This window comes from Rhodotorula paludigena, assembly GCF_050403205.1.
Source record: "Rhodotorula paludigena JCM10292 DNA, Rt_paludigena_JCM10292v1_ctg53, whole genome shotgun sequence".
NCBI classification, from domain to species: Eukaryota; Fungi; Basidiomycota; class Microbotryomycetes; order Sporidiobolales; family Sporidiobolaceae; genus Rhodotorula; species Rhodotorula paludigena.
Window position 1 is genome coordinate 86,210 of NW_027481405.1, and position 17,772 is coordinate 103,981.

The 17,772-nt window shown below is 62.9% G+C and overlaps 8 protein-coding genes across 8 annotated transcripts; 4 read left to right on the forward strand and 4 right to left on the reverse strand.

Annotated features, from left to right (window-relative positions):
- On the reverse strand, positions 1-710 carry JCM10292_005365 (uncharacterized protein; the record flags this gene model as incomplete). Its single annotated transcript, XM_076651571.1, has 3 exons — positions 1-27; positions 155-277; positions 393-710. The coding sequence occupies 3 exons, from the start codon at positions 708-710 to the stop codon at positions 1-3; spliced, it is 468 nt and encodes a 155-aa protein (XP_076502877.1).
- A 1,438-nt stretch (positions 711-2,148) lies between these two features.
- Positions 2,149-4,887, reverse strand: MRD1 (RNA-binding ribosome biosynthesis protein MRD1; the record flags this gene model as incomplete). Its single annotated transcript, XM_076651572.1, has 7 exons — positions 2,149-2,398; positions 2,454-3,217; positions 3,277-3,420; positions 3,480-3,743; positions 3,810-3,962; positions 4,043-4,501; positions 4,573-4,887. The coding sequence occupies 7 exons, from the start codon at positions 4,885-4,887 to the stop codon at positions 2,149-2,151; spliced, it is 2,349 nt and encodes a 782-aa protein (XP_076502878.1).
- Positions 4,888-7,297: 2,410 nt separating this feature from the next.
- Positions 7,298-8,526, forward strand: JCM10292_005367 (DCN1 family protein; the record flags this gene model as incomplete). The annotated part of the gene is made up of 7 exons (XM_076651573.1): positions 7,298-7,300; positions 7,374-7,438; positions 7,493-7,656; positions 7,715-7,883; positions 7,945-8,075; positions 8,139-8,281; positions 8,350-8,526. 7 exons carry the CDS (start codon positions 7,298-7,300, stop codon positions 8,524-8,526), a joined length of 852 nt encoding a protein of 283 aa, XP_076502879.1.
- Positions 8,527-8,549: 23 nt separating this feature from the next.
- JCM10292_005368 (ABC1 kinase family protein) lies at positions 8,550-10,878 on the reverse strand (the record flags this gene model as incomplete). Its single annotated transcript, XM_076651574.1, has 8 exons — positions 8,550-8,837; positions 8,893-9,045; positions 9,115-9,222; positions 9,288-9,785; positions 9,845-9,930; positions 9,990-10,175; positions 10,241-10,301; positions 10,372-10,878. 8 exons carry the CDS (start codon positions 10,876-10,878, stop codon positions 8,550-8,552), a joined length of 1,887 nt encoding a protein of 628 aa, XP_076502880.1.
- Positions 10,879-11,103: 225 nt separating this feature from the next.
- JCM10292_005369 (uncharacterized protein) lies at positions 11,104-12,609 on the forward strand (the record flags this gene model as incomplete). Its single annotated transcript, XM_076651575.1, has 9 exons — positions 11,104-11,137; positions 11,205-11,279; positions 11,371-11,375; positions 11,445-11,545; positions 11,636-11,959; positions 12,029-12,098; positions 12,170-12,248; positions 12,309-12,346; positions 12,412-12,609. The coding sequence occupies 9 exons, from the start codon at positions 11,104-11,106 to the stop codon at positions 12,607-12,609; spliced, it is 924 nt and encodes a 307-aa protein (XP_076502881.1).
- Positions 12,610-13,216: 607 nt separating this feature from the next.
- On the reverse strand, positions 13,217-14,059 carry JCM10292_005370 (eL20 family ribosomal protein; the record flags this gene model as incomplete). Its single annotated transcript, XM_076651576.1, has 3 exons — positions 13,217-13,369; positions 13,433-13,609; positions 13,871-14,059. 3 exons carry the CDS (start codon positions 14,057-14,059, stop codon positions 13,217-13,219), a joined length of 519 nt encoding a protein of 172 aa, XP_076502882.1.
- Positions 14,060-14,649: 590 nt separating this feature from the next.
- JCM10292_005371 (uncharacterized protein) lies at positions 14,650-16,008 on the forward strand (the record flags this gene model as incomplete). The annotated part of the gene is made up of 4 exons (XM_076651577.1): positions 14,650-14,711; positions 14,839-14,960; positions 15,411-15,842; positions 15,953-16,008. 4 exons carry the CDS (start codon positions 14,650-14,652, stop codon positions 16,006-16,008), a joined length of 672 nt encoding a protein of 223 aa, XP_076502883.1.
- Positions 16,009-17,139: 1,131 nt separating this feature from the next.
- RSM19 (mitochondrial 37S ribosomal protein uS19m RSM19) lies at positions 17,140-17,569 on the forward strand (the record flags this gene model as incomplete). Its single annotated transcript, XM_076651578.1, has 3 exons — positions 17,140-17,182; positions 17,248-17,350; positions 17,434-17,569. 3 exons carry the CDS (start codon positions 17,140-17,142, stop codon positions 17,567-17,569), a joined length of 282 nt encoding a protein of 93 aa, XP_076502884.1.
- Between the last annotated feature and the right edge of the window lie 203 nt (positions 17,570-17,772).

Here is a 17,772-nt window from a genome sequence, read left to right on the forward strand (position 1 = left end):
TCACTCGGGCAGTCGGGACCAGGCAGCCTGTCGTCGGAGTGAGGCATGGCAAAGCCACTCAAGCGGAGAGAAGACGCGCAAACAACGCCAACGTGGACCTGTTGGACGAACCATGAGGGACGAGCGGACGTAGATGTCGTCCATCCAGGCATACCGCTCCTCGTCCGAACGGGCGGGCGGTGGTCGCGATGGCAAGGCAGAAGGGCTTGAGATCCTCGCGGGTGACGGACGGGACGTCGGACAGCTCGATGGTCGTCGACGGAGTCGTCGTGCTCGTCTGGAGCGACGTCGCAAAAGAGTGGGCGCCGAGGGGTCAGTGCGGAACGAGGAGGACGTGCTGGAAGCGGCCAACGCCGAGAGCGGGCGGCGTCGGAGACAGGATTGCAGCGTACCTCGCTTTCGCAGAAGCTCAGCGTCTGCTCGCGCAAGACGGGCCAATTCTTGCCCCACATCCACGCACGCAGACCATCCTCCTTGACGCTCACCCACCCTCGTCGCACGATTGTTCGCGACGCGTCGTGGACGGGGTGCTGGCTGTCGCTGTGTGCACCGGCGCCCTGTGACGCTGGCGACTTCGCGTGCTCGTCCGCGTGGGACGCCCATGTGAGCGGCGAGGCGCCGCTCGCAGCGACGGGTACCGGCGGGGCAGGGCGTGAAGGTGTGAGAGTCGGCGCTTCGAGATCGCCCGGTGTCCAGCGCGCACGAGACATGCTCGGATTCCGCGCACGGGAGTGGAAGCAGAGGTAGTGGACGTTCGGCAGTGTCGCGCACTGCAAGCGTCGCGCCTCGCTCGGGTCGCTCCCACGCGTCCAAGGTTGATCTCTGGCCGTTGCCCGTCCGGTGCGGCAACCTGAGCGAGAAACGATATTTGCTTTCCATTGCAGGTACAGCTCTCCTCGCGCGTGTGACGACCCTGCGCAACCTCCGCAATGAGATCGCGCTACACGGGGCGGCAGCAGCTACGCGTGCTTCTCGGCTCAGCCAGCTCGTCGCCTTGCGAAGCCTTTCCACTGGATGAACGCAGACTGCCGCACGTGCAGCCGTACCTCGGTGCGCGTGCGCGATGATGAAGCTGGGTATTGCCCTTTGTCCCTTTGTCCTCGACAGCCCAGTCAATCAATGGCGCACGGCATGCGCTTCGCGCGACAAGGGGCGAACAAAGGCTCGATGCTTCCATTGTGGCTGCGCACGGCGGCCAGCAAAAGCAGACTGAACAGCGCTCTCCAGTCTCTTGCTTCTTCACCTCATCCGCTCTCCGACTTCGCCCCGCTCTTCGCTCGCGACCCTCCACACTCGTTACCATGGCCCCCATCACCCTCGCCTCGACCCAGGACGTCGCTGTCCCCGCCAACGTCAACGAGGAGCGCAACCCGCAGATCGTCTCGTACATGTCGTGCACCGTCTCGCGCAAGGACGAGGCCGCCGAGCTCGCCAACGAGGAGCGCAACCCCCAGATCGTCTCGTACATGTCGTGCACGATTGCCTAGGTGCGCATTCGCTATTGCGTGAGTCTTCGAACCTTCCCTCCCTCGGTCCTGCCTCGCATGCGTGCGCGTTGCTGTGCCTACGGCGGCCGAACGGGTTCCTGCAGGCCGCGAGTATGGACCTTTTGCGTGCTACTTCAGCGACGCCGCCAACTCAGAACCGTTGTTGACGTACCTGCATCGCTTCCGCTTGGGCAGGTCGCCTCTTCTTACCTTCACCTGTCACCCCCGGCCATTCGCGGTTTCGCCTTCGTTTGCGCCACCGGCCGATTGTTGCGACGGAGCTAGAAGTTGCGGTCTTTAGCTGTCACCCATTTACCATGTTATCCTTATCCTCGTCTCACTTTTGTCTCTCTCTTCGGACGAACGGGAGCTTGTGCACGCGAACAGATGCACACGAACAGCCATGCGAGTTGCAAAGAATCGTAGTCGGCACGGCAGACAGCTCGGACAGTACACAACGAAGAGGGCGGGGAAAGGAGTCATGCGAGAAGGAAAGGCGAAGAGCGGAAGCCGGATCCGGGCGGCCAGCCGTGCCAAAGTGGTCGCTCACTGCGTCGCGCGGCGCACCGTCTGTAACGGGGCAATGACAGCTGAGGTGAGTCATGGTTGATGCTGGCATATCGGTGGTAACGGAGGAATACGCACATTCGCGCCTTCCCGCTCACATGACAAACTTGGACTTGCTGCCGCGCTGAGAGGCCATTCCCTGGCCAGTGCTGCTCGCAACTGCGGACGAATCATCTCCATCGGTCCACTGCAGCACGAGGTGACGACCGAGCAGGTGCGTATGCTCGAGCGCGGCGAAAGCAGCCTCCGCCTCGCGGCGGGAAGCAAACTCGAGAAAAGCGAATCCACGCGTCTTGTTGTCCATCTTGCGCGGTAGCCGGACTGACTTGAGCTGACCGTATGCGCTGTAGCGACGGGGGTTTAGCGGGCGCCCGGCCATGCGAACAAGTGAATACTCACCCGAACAGTTGTCGCAGGTCGGCGCGCGTAGCCTCAAAGGGAATGTTCTTCACGAGGAGCTTGGTCGAGGTGGAGCTCGCCTTGTTGCGACTGCCTGATGCGTCGACCTGGTCGGCATTGCGCTGAGCGAAGCGGAGGTCGAGTGCGTGTCCATCGAGGACGAAGCCCTGGCGAGCCGTCCGCGCCGACTTAGCTGCCTCGACCGTGCGGAAACCGACAAAGCCGAAACCCATGCTGAGGGTCTGGCCGGGCCGCGCGGGATCGGATTTCGTCTGGACACGTGCGAAAGCGAACTCGGGAACCGATTCGAACGCGGCTTGTAGGCGAGGCGTCGTCGTCGCAAAGTTGAGGTTCTTGACAAACAAAGTCGCTCCTGCGACGGAAGGATCGTCGGACTCGTCGATGGCGGAACCAGGACGAGTCTGCGCGGGTGCGGCAGGCTGGCTCGGATGGGGCTGCGTCGCAGGACGCTCGACCTTGTCGCTCGACCAGATCGCGGCGGGCGCCTTCTCCAGATAGAGAACGCTGCTGCCAAACTGCTTGTAGGCGAGTGCACGCCATGCTGCGGCAGCACCAAGCGCATCTTCCATCTCGACGATGCCGATCAGGCCGGAAGGGGGTAAGAGCAATCGCTTGACGACTCCGTGTGGAGCGAACAGCGCCTGGACCGAGGCAGATGTTGTCCCGAACGGCAGGTTCTTGACGAGAATGGTGGACGCGGAACGGGCACCCGGCCGAGAGAAAGCTGCGACATTCACATGGTGCTGGCGAAAAAGGAGCGTGAGAGGCCGTATCAGCAAGAAATGATAACGCGTAAACTCACTTCCTCGAAGTATCGCTTCGTCTCGGCAAGCGTGTGCGCCTCCGCAAGGGCAACCTTTACAGCCGGGTCGCTCGAAGATGGGTCGAGAAGCGCAGACTTGGCGATGCCGAGGCGGTCGGCAACGCTAGCCAACGCTGCGTCAGCCTGCAAGGCCAGCAAAGGCAGGTCAGCGGTGTGCCCGGGCGTCACGTGGCTGCACTCACGTTGAGATACAATGCGCTCCAGGTAAACGTCTGACCCGATTCCTGCTTGCGAGCGTCGAGCCGAGCCTCTTTGAACGTGTCCAATCGAGCACGAGCGTCCGACCTGCTGGCGCGACCAACCGCTGCCAGGACGTGGAGAAGACGACCCTGGAAGGTTGTGCCGTCGAGCGCCTTCCTTGCTGCCACGGCATCCGCTGGTCGGCGGAAAGTCACGAAGGCGAGGCCTTTGGACTGGCCCGTGGCGGCGTCGCGTGGGAGATGAACCTGCATCAGCGAAGGAGCGAGGTCAGCAAGCTCGAAACGCCGAGCTAACACGCGAAGTCAACGCACTTGCTCGATGTGCCCATGTGCGCCAAAGACGTCGGAAAGCTCGGCTTCGGTTGTATCAAACGGGAGATTGCGCAGGAAGAGACGACCGGTAAGGAGGATATCTGCGTTGGTCGCCTCGTCGGCAGACTGGGAGGCCGCGCCCGACGGCTGGATCTGCTCAACCGCTTGAAGTCAGATAAACATGTATCAAAAGCGGATAAGTGACCCGAAGAAAACGCCACGAAGCGACTGACCTCGTCGATTCCCGGCAAGGGTTCGGACTCTGCCGCATCATCCTGCGCCCAGGCCGCCGATCCCGAAGCCGGAAGAGCATAATCGTCCTCGACCTCATCGTCCGCGAGCTTGCGCTTCATGCGGCGAGCCAAGTAATCGGCATCGGAGAGCGTCTCATCCAGAGCAGCGCCGTCTTGCGCGGCCGGTTGAGCATTGCGCTGAGGGCTGGGAGGTGTCGCCCGTGCAGCGGTTGCAGCATGCGCGTTCGCTTCGATTGCTGCGGAGGACTCCAACGGCGCAGCTGAGAAAGGCTTTGCGGCCGCGACCAGGCTCGCATTGTCCGTGACAACAGTGTCGAAACGACGCGACGGCGCCATGACGGCGAGGAAGTCGGCAAAGCGGTCATCTCGCCCCGTTGACGCAGTACTTGCCGCAGTCGAGACTCGGACACGCTTGTGCGGCGGAGGAGCGTCGCGCGACTATCGGGGCGAGCACACATGAGATGATTCTTTTGCGAATAAACGAGCACGGCGCAACACTCCTCACGCACCTCTTTGGCCCAGTCGACGTTGATACGCGTACCACCCTTGTCACCGGCCACCCAGGCACCGCTGGTCCATTGTCGCACACGGTCTGCATCCCCGTGCGTCTTGAAGCCGGCGAACGCGATGCAGCGGGAAGCCCCCGAGGCTCGCGAGAGCACCTTGAGGTCGGTGATAGCAGGAGCGGTAGGCGGACAGGCCAGGATATGCTGGCGGAGATGGTGTGCAGCGACGGAGGGATGCAAGCCGGTGAGGAGGAGACGAGTGGTGCCTGCGGGCGCAGCGGCGCTTGCTTGGGCCGCGACTTTCTCTTCGGGCACCATCTGCGCAACAGCAGCTCGTGCAGCTCCTCGCGCAACGACCCGAGTTGATGGTCGCGAGCGAGCCGCCGTCGAGCTCGGAACGAGCGTGCACCGCCACCGACTGCCCCCTCTTCCCTGCACGTGAAGCTGAGCTGTCTCCTGGCCCTCCTTGCGCAACGGAAGGTCTGAGAGGCATGAGCAGGCGCTCATTATACGAGAGCCACATCGAAGCTCTCAATGCTGTATGACTACCACTCGCTCGTTTCCGCTGAGATCCTCCGGTCTCTACTTGGTCTTCTTCTTCCCCTTGCGCTTCTTCGCCTTGCCCGTCCCAGCTGCGCCTCCCGTAGCTGTCTCGGCCGTCGCATCGTCGGCGCCCACGGTCGCACTCACATCCTGCACTTCGGGCCTCGAGCCCGCCTCGACAGCCAATTGCGCTACGCGCCGCTTGTTCTGGTACTGGCGGAGCAGGGCCCGGTTGAGTGCGTCGAAGCGGTTCAGGTAGACGCTGGAGCGCGCTTTGAATGTAAGGCACTGCAGAGCCGAGGTTTCGGTGTATTGGTGAGTGGATGGTGCGCCTCACGGAAGAGACTTGCCGTGAGCGACGCACAGTCTGATCGTCCGTCACGCGCAAGACTAGTAGGCCCGTTTGCTGACGCCACCTGATGCATGCTCGAGTCTGAATCGGGCGATGAGGGTGCAGGTGAGCGTGAGCAAAGGCTTCGGGGAAACGAGGCGAGGCGATGACCTACTTGACGGGTACTCCGTTGACACAGCACATCGCACGCTTGCGCAAAGCGGTCCCAGTCTCGGAAGAGCATGTCGGCTTGGTGGAGAGCGGCGGTGAGGGTGTCCCGGTAGGACGGGGCTGACGATGGCGCAGGGCTCGGGAGCCGCGAACGCGCGAGGGACTCGTGTATCGCTCGCAAGGACGGCTCTGCGTGAGGCGGCGAACGGGTGAAGCACGTCACGTCTAGTCGTGGCTCTCATCGTCGAGCAGATGGGTCCCGCTGCTTGTCTGCCTTGTCGCGGCTCGTCGGCCTCCATGCAGCTCGGTCCGAGGACATGCTGAGCTCCTGGTGGAACAACTCAACCGTGGACAAGCAGGATTCGCTCGCCAGCTCCAGTCAGGTAGCTCCCTCACCTCGACCGCGACAGCCATCGTCCGGGCCCTGGGCAGAAGCCTGCACGCGTCTAGACGCCACCAATCCGCTGTTGGTGTGCTCGACAACTGCTGCAGTCATCTACGCTGGTTCCAGGGTGTGGCACCGGTGGGGCCGGCGCATCCGCTCCGTCGAGGACCTGGTTCATCCCCTCGACTACAGCCCTCGTCGCCTCCGAGGTATTGTCACAAGGTCCGAGACTCTTGGCTCGTCTGGTCTCACTCCCGAGGCTTAGACGCAACCCCTGCACCTGCAGCGTCGGTGACGCCGACGGCTGCCGCTTCTTTCACCAACCGACTCTCAGGCCATGGCTGCGTCCACCGAAACGTAAGAGCAGTGCGTTCACGGCACTGCGTTTTCAGCACTCGTAGTGCTCTGACGCTCGCGGGTCAACAGAGACTGCGGGAGAGACACTGGCTGTACGCTTAGCTGGCGTCGATGCTCCGGAGGTGAGCATTCGAGCCATTTCCGTGCGTCAGACGGCGTTTGCGCTGACACGCCCGTGCAGATGGCGCACTTTGGCAAGCCGGCGCAACCTTTTTCGCAAGAGGCTTTTGAGTGGCGCGTGCCCATTTCGTCGACAATGTGTCAATGCCGCTCACCCTGTGGCCCTCTGCCTGCAGGCTCACGCAAGTGCTATCCGGGCGACGTGCTCACATGGAAGTTCTCGGCAAGGATCATTATGGACGGGCCGTTGCCATGGTCTACGTCCGCCGCTTCCCCCACATCCGCCGCCGCAACGTCTCTGAGCTGCTGCTGGAGGCAGGACGTCGGTGTTTGTTCATCCTGCCGCTTTTTGAGGCACCGCTCACGCAATTTACGCACGCGCAGTCGCGACCGTGTATGAACAGGCAGGAGCTATGCACGGAGGTCGCCTCGAGCATTTCCGTGCCCTCGAGAGGGCCGCAAGGCACGTCCCGTTATGGCTGCTTTTCCGGCAGTCGTGTCGAGGAGCTGACCGCCTCGTGGTCTGCAGGCTGAAGCGCAAAGGGATGTGGTCGCAGCGTGAGGCCGAATACGAAAGCCCGGCGGAGTACAAGAGGCGGGTGCGGCGTTCACCTAGTCCGCCAGTACCTTGAGGCCCGCACTCTGCGCTGCAAAGTCTTGCCATATCAATTCGAGTCGGAACACAAGAAAGCCGCAGAGTCAGAGAGATCTTCGGATGCTACGACCGACCGTTGCTCTCCCGCCGAATTGCTCCCGTGTCGAACTCAAGCTACGCGTCTCTGTGTTTCAAGGACTTTCAGTGTGATTCGAACTTCAAGGGGATGGTGCGTGTCTCCCTCCGCGTCGTGTTATTGCCCTGATTGTGCGCCGCTGCTGACGGGAATCGCCTCGACGCAGAGTACGCTCAGCAAGGCAGCCAAGGACGCTCGCGCTCGCGAATTCGCCACAGTGACTGGCGCATCGTGAGTCAGAGGTGCACTCGTACGATTGCCCGCTGTTGACATCGGCTGCTGCAGCACGACGGAGGCCAGTCGCTTCCTGAAGGCCACGGCTTGGCGCCTCGACGCCGCCCTGGACGCCTTCTACAGCGATCCTCGCTCGTCGTCCAGTGCACAGACGAGCGCGTCGAGCAGTGCAGCACTCGCGCGTAACCTGGAAGATGTGTGGGCTCAGTACCGCGGTGGGCGCTGTTGGTCATGACGCCGCTTCTGCTGGGCGCTGACAGGGACTGGCTACAGACGAAAGCAATGTTGACGAGATCGGCATGGACGGGACCATGCGCTACTGTGCCGACCTCGCCGTCGACCCGGAGGACGTGATCATGCTCGCCCTCGCCTGGTTCACCAAAGCGCCCACCATGGGGCGATTCGCACGCTCTGGGTGGTTTGAAGCGTGGCAGACTGTGCGGTGCGGCCTTTTTCTGCGCTTCCGGTCAGCGCGGCAACTCGCTGATCGTCCGTGCGAGTAGGTGCGACTCGCTCGAGCAGCAAAGGCAGTATATGGAGACGTTGCGAACGCGTCTCACGGACCCGGAAGGATTCAAGCGCATCTACGTTTTTGCCTTTGACTATGCAAAAGCAGAGGGACAAAAGAGTCTCCGTGAGCACTGTTTCGCTCTTTCGGGATCTTCGCCGCGTCTTCCTGCTCACCTGCCTTGTGCAGAGTTCGAGATTGCGCAAGAACTGTGGAACCTTCTCATCCCTCTCGACCCGGCCGCAAGCTTCCCCGCCACACATCTCGCCTCCTGGATCGCCTTCCTGACTGACCGAGGCGGGCGAGCCGTTTCGCGAGACACATGGAACCTCGTGAGTCACAATGAGACCCGTGCTGCTATACGGACAAGAGGTATAGACGCTGCTTGGTGCCCGCACAGTTCCTTGATTTCACCCGAACCACCGCCGCCGACTTTTCCAATTATGACGAGGAAGGCGCGCTTAACTCATCCGTCTACGACATTCGTCGATGTCTCCGAACTCACGAATGGCAACTCTCTGCAGCTGCATGGCCGTCTCTGATCGACGATTACGTCCAGTCCGTATTGCAGCGATAGATGCAGTCGACGTCGTTCCAGCCCTAGTCCTCTGGATGCCGTGCTTGCTTGACTGCGTTCCACAAGGCGTGCACCGGAACGTGGCTGTTGAGTCGCTCGCAGAGAAGGAAAGCACCGCTGAGTTTGCGGTTGAGGCTGTAGGTCTCTGACGGTGGCGGAGTGAGGCGGTGGCGGAGCATGATGGGGATTTGCGCGCGGATCTTGGAAGTGATGCCCGGTCCGAGAAGGCCAAACGGGAATGGCGACGGCGCATCGGCACGGAAAGGCGTGGCGAGCGCAAAGAGCGAATCGAGGTGCGCCTCCAGCATTATCTGCAGTGCTCCCGGTAGGTCAGTACACGGCAAGCTCTGATGACAAACGGCGCACCTCGTTTTCATCGCCTGTGAGATAACCAAGCTCTCGCGAGAGCTGCAGCGCAATCTCGCGGTCACCGTCGACGGCAGCGTCCAGCAGTCGTCCATATAGTGTCATAAAAGTATCCGAGTAGTCGCGCGTTGCCCCAAAGTCGATGAGCTCGATCTGCACGCACACCGGTCGCATGAGAAAACGCCAGAATGCACGCCGACAAGCACAGAGCGAAGTGCGCACCTTGCGCGTTGCCTCGTTGAAGAGAAAGTTGCTCCAGTTCGGATCCGTCTGCATGAGACGGAACTCGAAGAGCTCGTGCATGCATAGCTGCAGAATGCGGGTCCCAATCTGCAACTCGGAGGTTAGCATTCGTGGCCAGCAACTCTGAGTACGTGGAGGCTGGTTTTGCGCACCCAGTCACGCGTTTCTTGCGTATTGCCCAGGACATCCTTGAGCGGCCGCCCATGCATCATCTCAGTCGTCAGGACCATAGGCCCACAGAGCTCGTCGATCACTTGCGGAACCGCGAAGTCGCCGGCAAGAGACGAAGCACCGATGAGTTCGCGCATCCTGCGGCCGCACTCGGCTTCACGAGCGTAGTCGCATTCGTCGTCGAGTTCCCGAGCGAGCACAGTGAGTGAGTTATCGAGGTAAAGGCCCCTGGGCAGTGCCGCACTCGCAACGAGGAGCCAACGAAGCGTGCCGATGTCGCTCGTAATCGATTCGCGAACGCCCGGAAACTGCACCTTGACGGCCACTTGAGTGACGCCCGCGTACCGACGCGCGAGTGGCCCATCCGGGTGTAAGGTCGCAGCATGTACTTGTCCAATCGACGCAGCGGCGAATGGGCGCATGTCGAACTCGCTGAAGTGTGAGCGCCAGTCGGTACCGAGGTTCTGAGCCAGCACCCGCTGTCGACGGAACGAACTGTCAGTTGAAGGCGATCCGGGACTCTTGCCGGACAGCTGACCTCGGTCTGCCACTCGGGCATGTAGTTTGCGCTGTTCTGCACTCGCTGCAAGACGGCTTCGACTTGTGGAGGAAGCTGCTTTGTATCTGCAAGCGAGACAAGATCAGCGGACGCCTGACAACGGAATAGGCCCCGGATCTGTTACCTTGTATGCTGAGGAACTGGCCGAGCTTGAGGGCAGCTCCGCGCATCTTGGAGAGCTTGCCTACGAGGCGTTCGAGGTTGTCCCCGCTGAAAAGCAGAGACGCACCAGCTGTATCCGCCGGCCGTTGCGTCGTAGTCCGCCGCACGGCCTCAGCAGCCACGCCCCAGCCGAGACCCGCCGCCAGACCTGCGGACCCGAAAGAAGAGATGAGTGCGAAGGAGGAGCAGGCGAGTTGAGCTAGAGCAGCTCACCGCCGTAATGCAAAAGGCGGGCCATCCGAGATGCTGGAACGCGAGAAGCGGTCGAGGAACGCTGCACAGCCGAGAGAGAGAGCATCAGTGTCAGTCATTCAGCGCTCCGAGATCTCAACCGAAAATCGCACCATCGACCGGCTTTCTTCGACCTGCGTCACGGGGTTGATCTCCTCCGTGGGTGTATTCGTCTCCAGCGTCGGAGCATCTGCCGCCGACAGCAAGACGTCGCCGGACCGCGATGCGGCAGGTTCGAGCAGAGCCGGCGCCTCACGCAAGCCATCGACCGCAGGCGGTGACGGGGGCGAGAAAGACTGCTTGTGAGGCGAAGGTGCGCTATTCGGATGCGAAGAGGTGGAGGGATCGGCGGAAGGAGGCGGTGCAGGAGGAGGTTCTGAGCGAGCGCCGGGTGTCGTCACAACATCGACGACGGTTGCAGTCGGCTTGGGGGCGTTGCCAGCAGCAGGCGCGGGGTTTGCGCCTGGACGAGGCTGCACAGCGTGCGGCGGAGGATGGCGCAAAGCGAGGCCGAGCGGAAGAGCGCGCGACTGGCGCACGACTCGCGCGAGCGCAGCGAGGTGGAGCGCGCCAGCAGCGACTGCGCCTGCAGGCGACCGTCCAGCTGCACCGCCGTGCATTGCAGGCGGGGGGCGGGTGGCGTGCGTGAGCAGCGAGTTGCGAGTAGTCGTCGGCAGCGGCGCGCGCGCGCGCGTGCTGGCCTTCAGCGCGGCGCCGCCCGTTTCGCCCGCGCCGTCGGCTGCCGCCTGGCCCCGCCTGCCGCCTGTCCCCTCTCGCGCCGGTTTCGCTCCTGCCCGCTCCTTCGCCCGCTCGCTCCGCCTGTGCGCACGCCTGCTGCCGCTGCCATGGCCGCCGCTCCTCCCTCCGCAGAGCGCAAGCGTGCGTCTCGCCCTTGCTTCGGCTGGACCCGTATCGTGCGGCTCACTCCGTCTCGTCGCGGCAACAGCCCTGCCCTTCGTCTACCAGTTCGCCGCCGGTGCCATTGCCGGCGTCACAGAGCTCCTCACGCTCTACCCGCTTGGTGCGTCGCCCCTTCCGCTCGTGCGACCTTGCCCTCGCCCGCTCCCGGACCGACCGCGGCTCCCTCACACTGTCTTCGTTGCGCCTCGCAGATGTCGTGCGTCATCTTTCGGCGATCTGTGGTGTGGTTCCCAGACTCTAAGGTCTCTGCATAACCGCTTCGCAGGTCAAGACGCGCATGCAGCTGCAGGTCGGCAAGGCGGTTCCCGGCGCCGAGCACTACAACGGCATGGTCGACTGCTTCCGGAAGATCATCGCCAAGGAAGGGTGCGAAGCTTTGCCACTCTGCGTGCTGCTCCTCGTGACAACCCTGCGCTCAGCCGAGGCTGACCCGCTACATGTCGTGCTCGCCCGCAGAGTCGGTCGCCTTTACCGCGGGCTGGTCCCGCCCCTCATGCTTGAGGCACCCAAGCGTGCCGTCAAGTTCGCCGCAAACGACTTCTGGGGCAAGACATACAAGTCGGCGATGGGTGTCGACAAGATGACCCAAGGCTTGTCGGTCCTGACGGGGTGCAGCGCCGGTGCAACCGAGAGCATCGTTGTCGTGCCCTTCGAGCTCGTCAAGATCCGCCTGCAGGACAAGAACAGCACTTACAAGGGCCCGATGGATGTCGTCGCGCAGATTGTTCGCAAGGAGGGTCTCCTCGGGTTGTATGCCGGCCTCGAGCCGACCTTCTGGAGGTACGCCTCTGCGAGGCCCTTACCGGCTCTGTTGTGATGCAGCCCTGACATGCGCGCCATGCTCGCCAGGCACGTCACGTGGAACGGCGGCTACTTCGGCTGCATCTTCCAGGTCCGCGCTCTGCTTCCCAAGGCCGAGGTTCGCACCCATTCCTCCTGCCATGTTTCATCTTGAGATGCGCTGAATGTTCCGTCTCCGCCCCTTGTCAGACTAAGTCGGCGCAACTGTTCAACGACTTTGTTTCTGGCGCAATCGGGGGCTTCGTTGGGACCGCTTTCAACACGCCTTGTGAGCAGCTGCATCGCTGTCTCGTCGCGGCATTGACCAACTAACGCGGTTCAATTGCAGTCGACGTGGTCAAGTCGCGCGTTCAGAACTCTGTCAAGGCAAGCCGCACAGTCATTGCTAAATTACGCGCTCCGATGGCTCGCTCACTCATTTCCCGATGCAGGTTGCTGGACAAGTCTCGAAGTACAACTGGGCGTTCCCCTCGCTGTTGACGATTGCTCGCGAGGAGGGTGTCGGCGCCCTCTATTCCGGCTTCCTCCCCAAAGTCCTGCGTCTCGCCCCGGGTGGAGGTGTCTTGTTGCTCGTTGTCGAGTTCACTCTCGGTGTCTTCCGTCAGCAGCTCGGGGCACCGTATCTCTGATGCTGGCATAGGATCGATGCAGAACCCTTTCCCTGCATTAGCGGACGTGACAATCAACGAGACAAAAGTAAAGAGCAAGTAGAGAGGGATTCGAGCACGCGAAAAGGTCCCTCAGTACCGAGTCATCGTCGGGCGGACGACCGCGCTCACTCCGATCCCGCAACTCCCGCAAAGGTGTCACGGGAAGGGGCTGAAAATTGTATGTAGGCAAGGCTGGCCTTGTCGAAGTTGGTGGAGACAGCAACGGCCCAGATGAGACGAGGGCATTGGGGGGCCATGTACACGAGTGCGAATGGACACGGCCGAAGAGCGGGACGAAGCAGAGCGCAGACGAATTGAAGGAGCGAGAGACCGGAAAGCGCTGTTCAGCGTACGTTTGCTGGCCGCCTCGCGCAGCCACTTCGGAGAAACCTGGCCTTTGCTGCGCTTGATCGCGCATCGCTCTATGTGCCGTGACTCGCCGAACGTAGCGGAAGGAAACGAGCCGGAACAGCTAGCATCTCTTGCGCGATCGCTGAAAGCGCACCCAGCACATCGCCGAACAGTGCAGTGAGGCATGAGCGTGTGGTTTCCAGACACATCGGATCTACGCCGACGGCCGTCGCGCTTAGTAGAAGGTCGACGGGCGGTGGGCGAGGAAGAGACTGCGGCTCTTGACAACACGGTGGGGGAGGGGGAAACGGAGGTTGGGCGTGAGGAGCTGCTTGATGTTGGGGCGGCGCACATCGGCGGTCTTCTCGATCTCCGCAACGCGAAGGATCTGCGTACGGCACGGGACGGGTCAGCTTGTCGAAAGTCGGGCCGAAGATTCAAATAGACTGACCTGCACCGACCGGAAGCGCGCGCGGTGGCGAGCGGCCATGTCCTGGTAGCAGGCGTGGACAGCGTCGGCGCGCGAGAGCTCGCGGAACTCCTTGTACATGTTGTGGGTGCCCGAGCGCGAGTCGTAGCGGAGCCAGATGCCGAAGTTCTTGACCTTGAGCGGCTTCTTCTCGCTGATCTGCGAGCGCGAGGGCACCAAGACCATTTCAATGAACAATCAGCACTGACCACTGGCGCGGGCGATCCCACCGCTGCACTGCGCGTCCGATGGTACTGCGTGCGCCCGCTAGCATCCGCTGCTCGTCGCGCCGACCGCACAGCACGGTGGCGTGAGCGCATGACGATGCCTCGCGGCAGCGCCACCGCCCACCGCTCACGCGAGGCCAAAGACCGACGCGCCGACGCAGAGCGGGGCGGTGGAAGGGGAAGTGGGACGCACCACGTTGACGGCAACCACCTCGCCGGTCGCCTTCTTGACCTTGCGGAGCTTGCGCAGGAAGTACCAGAAGCGCGACTTGGCGACGACGTCGTTGGGCGCGAAGATGCGCATCCGGTAGAGCTTGGGCTGAGGCTCCTTGTCGGACGGCAGCTTGCGGCCGATGACCTGGTACTCCTGGAAGCGGCCCATGCTGTCGACGAGTACGTGCCGGTGCGCAACAGACGGAGCGCAGGGACGGGCGTGGTGCGCGAGAGGGGCGCGGTGAGGCGGGGTGTGGAAGGGGGGAAGCGAGGGACGAGAGGCGGGCGGGCGCGAAGGTCGCGCGCGGGCGGCGGCGGCGGGCGCAGGGGGGCGAGACGAGGCGCGCAGGGGCGGCAGCGAGGGACCGGGACGGGATTCGAGGCGGTCGGCAGGCGGCAGGGGCGGGGGCAGGCGGGCGAAGCAAAGTCAGCAGAGCACAAGCACGGGCGGGCGAGGGGGCCGCTGGCGGGCGGGGCGCGGGCGCGGGCGGGAATGGGGGAGGGGCGCTGCGAGAAAGGTGCGCACGTTGTCGAGAGTCGCTCTGGTCGAGACAAGAGGGGACGGCCTGACAACGGACAGAGGGCGAGCCGCCGCACAGCTCGCGCGACGGCCGCGCTCCCTCCCGCCGACGCCGCCCAGCCAGCGCGCGCGCGCCACGTCAGCGCTTCCGCCCGCCTGCTGCACCCTGCGCTCCCTGCCGCGCCAGACCCGCCCAGGCCCCCGTCGGCTGGGCGCATCCTGTCGCACGCCCTTCCTCAATGCTCCTCGAGCATGACCCGGCGGCACTCAAGCCGTGGCTCACCCGCTCGCTCGAGCCCATGTGCGTCCGCTCCTCTTCCTGCTCCCGGACCCCCTCGACCCAGGCCTGCACCTGTCTCGGTTGGCCTGCTCGCCTCGTCGCTCTCTCCACGCCTGTTGACCGCGTACATTGCTCGTGCACACCTCAGCTCGGACGCAGAGCCCGCCGTTCTCGCCGACTACGTCCTTGCGCTTCTCAAGCACGATGTGCGCGACGTCGAGGAGCTGCGCCAGTTCTGCGTGCAGCAGCTTGACGACTTCCTCGACCAACGTGCGTTGTCCCTCTGCAACGGGCGAGCGCAGGGCGGTTGCCTTTGGGATAAAGGGCGTGCGGAACGCTCATCGGCGCTTCCGTGTACGTGCAGACACACCGCGTTTCGTCGAATCGCTCATTGCCGTCGTGAGCGAACCATCGCCTCCTGTCGCGCTCTCCACCGCGACGGCTGCTGTGCGCCCAGCTGCGCAGTCGGACGGGCCTGCAAAGAGGCAACGCTCCTCCGAGCCAGCTCTCGCGCCCGCAAAGCAGATCCGTCTGCCCCATCAGCCGACTCGCGGAGAGCGCGACCAGAGTGGCGACGTTGTCATGAACCGCACAGCGGTAGGCTCGCTCTCCTCCGGGCTCTGCCGGGATTATCACCGTAAGCCTTCGAGTCCTCTCAAACGCAGAATCGCGTGCCTTGAGATCGAGGCCGTGCGTACAGGTCTGACATGCCTCGCACAGTTCGCGGATTCTGTGCTCGCGGCGATGCGTGCCACTACCAGCACGATGCTTTCGCCTGGACAGGTCCCGCTGTACCAGCTTTCGGTCGTCCGCCGCCACAGCTTTCCACCCTGCCGTTCGCGCAACCCCGCCACCTGCCGCAAACCCCTCTATCCGCGCTGGAGGCTTCCACTCTGCGGCCCGAGCGTGTGCAGCATCGCCCGCCCCCGTCCCGTACGCACTCTTCGCGCCCGGCGCGCGGCGCATCTCGCGTGATCAGCGTGGAGAACATACCCGCACCGTCGCTCACGGATGCGGCGGTCCGGCACTTCTTTGCGCCGTTCGGCCAGATCTGCGATCTCTCCCTCGACCTCGAGCGTCGTGCTGCCACCGTCACCTTCGCGACGCCCGCGCAAGCCGATCGCGCCGTCTCGTCGCCTCAGGCCGTCTTTGGTAACCGCTTTGTGCGCGTTTACCGAGCGAACGACCGCGGACTGCAGGGCTCGCAAGACATGGATCGCACGTCGCCACCGAGTACCGACACGAACCCCTTTCCCGCTCAGGCCATGTCTTCTACGTCAACCCGGGCTCCGCATCAGGCGAAATCACGCTCCCCTGATGCCGGAGATTTCCTCCGTGACAGCGCGGCGCAGCAGCGTCATCTGCTCGACGAATTTGAGGGCGCCGACAAGGAGCGGCGGAGGGCCATCTTGGCGGACCTGAGACGTCTCGCCGCCGAAGCCGAATCGGCTCGTCAGCCTAGCTCTGTGGAAACAGCGGCGACGCAGGTGCCAGTCGGCAGTGAGCCACGGGAGCACTTGGAAAAGCTTCGTCGGGAGGTACGCCCGCGTCCGCGTCCGTTCGATGAGTTATCATGCGCAAGCTCACCTCCTTCGCCGCTCTGTAGGCTGCTTCTCTTGGAATCGTCACGGATGCTGCGACGCCTGCGGGTCCTCGTGCTCACAAAGCGCGGCCATGGACTGCGGGTCGACACTCACTTGCACGGGCACCTCCGCCCCGCTCGTACCAGCAATTCCGCCTCGACAATCGTTCCACCAAACTCAAAGCTGGCCCGCTCGACGAGCAGCACCGCGACAGGCTGCGAGCGCATCTCGAGGTGAGTGTCTTCGCCACAACTTTGCCGCCTCACCTCACAAGCAGCTCTCTCCCAGACCCTCGAACAAGTCAAGAGCTTGGAATACTACGCGGAGGAGCGTAGCTTCGCCGCCGAATTCGCCGATCGCAAGGCTGCCGAGCATGCAAGTTTCCCTTCTCCCTCTCTACTGCTCGAAGGTGGCTCTATGACGCTAACGCTGACTACGTGACTCCTTCGCGCATCAGGTCATGGCCGTCGGGCTTTCGAGTGCTGAGCTGCCCGAAGCGAGGCTGACATGGGCTTCAAGTGCGAGCACGAGTTCTGCGCCCGTGCTAGCTCGATCGGACGACGTAGCCAGTGTAGCCGCTCTCCATCCGTCCGTCGCGCTGAGTGCAGCAGCTCAGACAGAGACAGCGACATCGCCCTTCGGGGCGGATTATGCTTCCGGGATGACAGACCACGACGACGACCGTAGCTGGAATCGATAGTCCGAGTGGAAGTCGCATAATGTGTCTTTTTGCCCTACGCGCACCGTCTCGGTGCCGTTGGAGAAGTGCGAGAGCATTCTGATCTCTGGTCTCGTCAATCTCGGCCACCGCGAGCTGAACCACAAGCTTCGGGAAGCAACGCCTCTTGAACTCGCTCTGTACCACGATGCTTCCCAGTCGCGCTCTGTGGGCCCGTGCGGCCTGGAAGGGTGTGCCTGACCAGAAAGCAGGCTCCTGAACGACCTTGCTGACCTTGTTTGCTTCTCGTCGACAGGTCCTGCCTTCACCGCTTTCCCCGGCATCAACCAGGCCATCAAGTCCAACACGCCGATCCGGACGGCATCGCGGGCTTGCACGATCTTGCCAAACTTCATCGGGTGCGGCACAGGTTCCCGCACGGGCTCCCTGCGGAGCGTTGATGCCGTTCGAGCTCACGACATCGCTTCGCCTTCTCTTGCAGCTTGCGCTTCCTCGTGCACAACGGCAAGCAGTATGTCCCGCTTCATGTCACTCCCGAGATGGTGGGACACAAGCTTGGCGAATTCGCGCCGACTCGCCAGCCGTACCGTGGTCGGTGCGCTATTCGCCTCGTCTGATCTTCTGCTGCCAGGACAACGCTAATTGTGAACCGAGTTTCTTGCCGTGCGCTGTGCAGCCCTTCAAAGTCGCGATAACTTCAAGCCACACGACACAAGCGGAGGTGCCAGGGCCGGCCAGGCACGCACACATCTGGCAGAGATTTCGAGGACTAGATCCGCCCATGTTGTTTGTAGTGCGTCACTCCAGTATTGCTACAAGC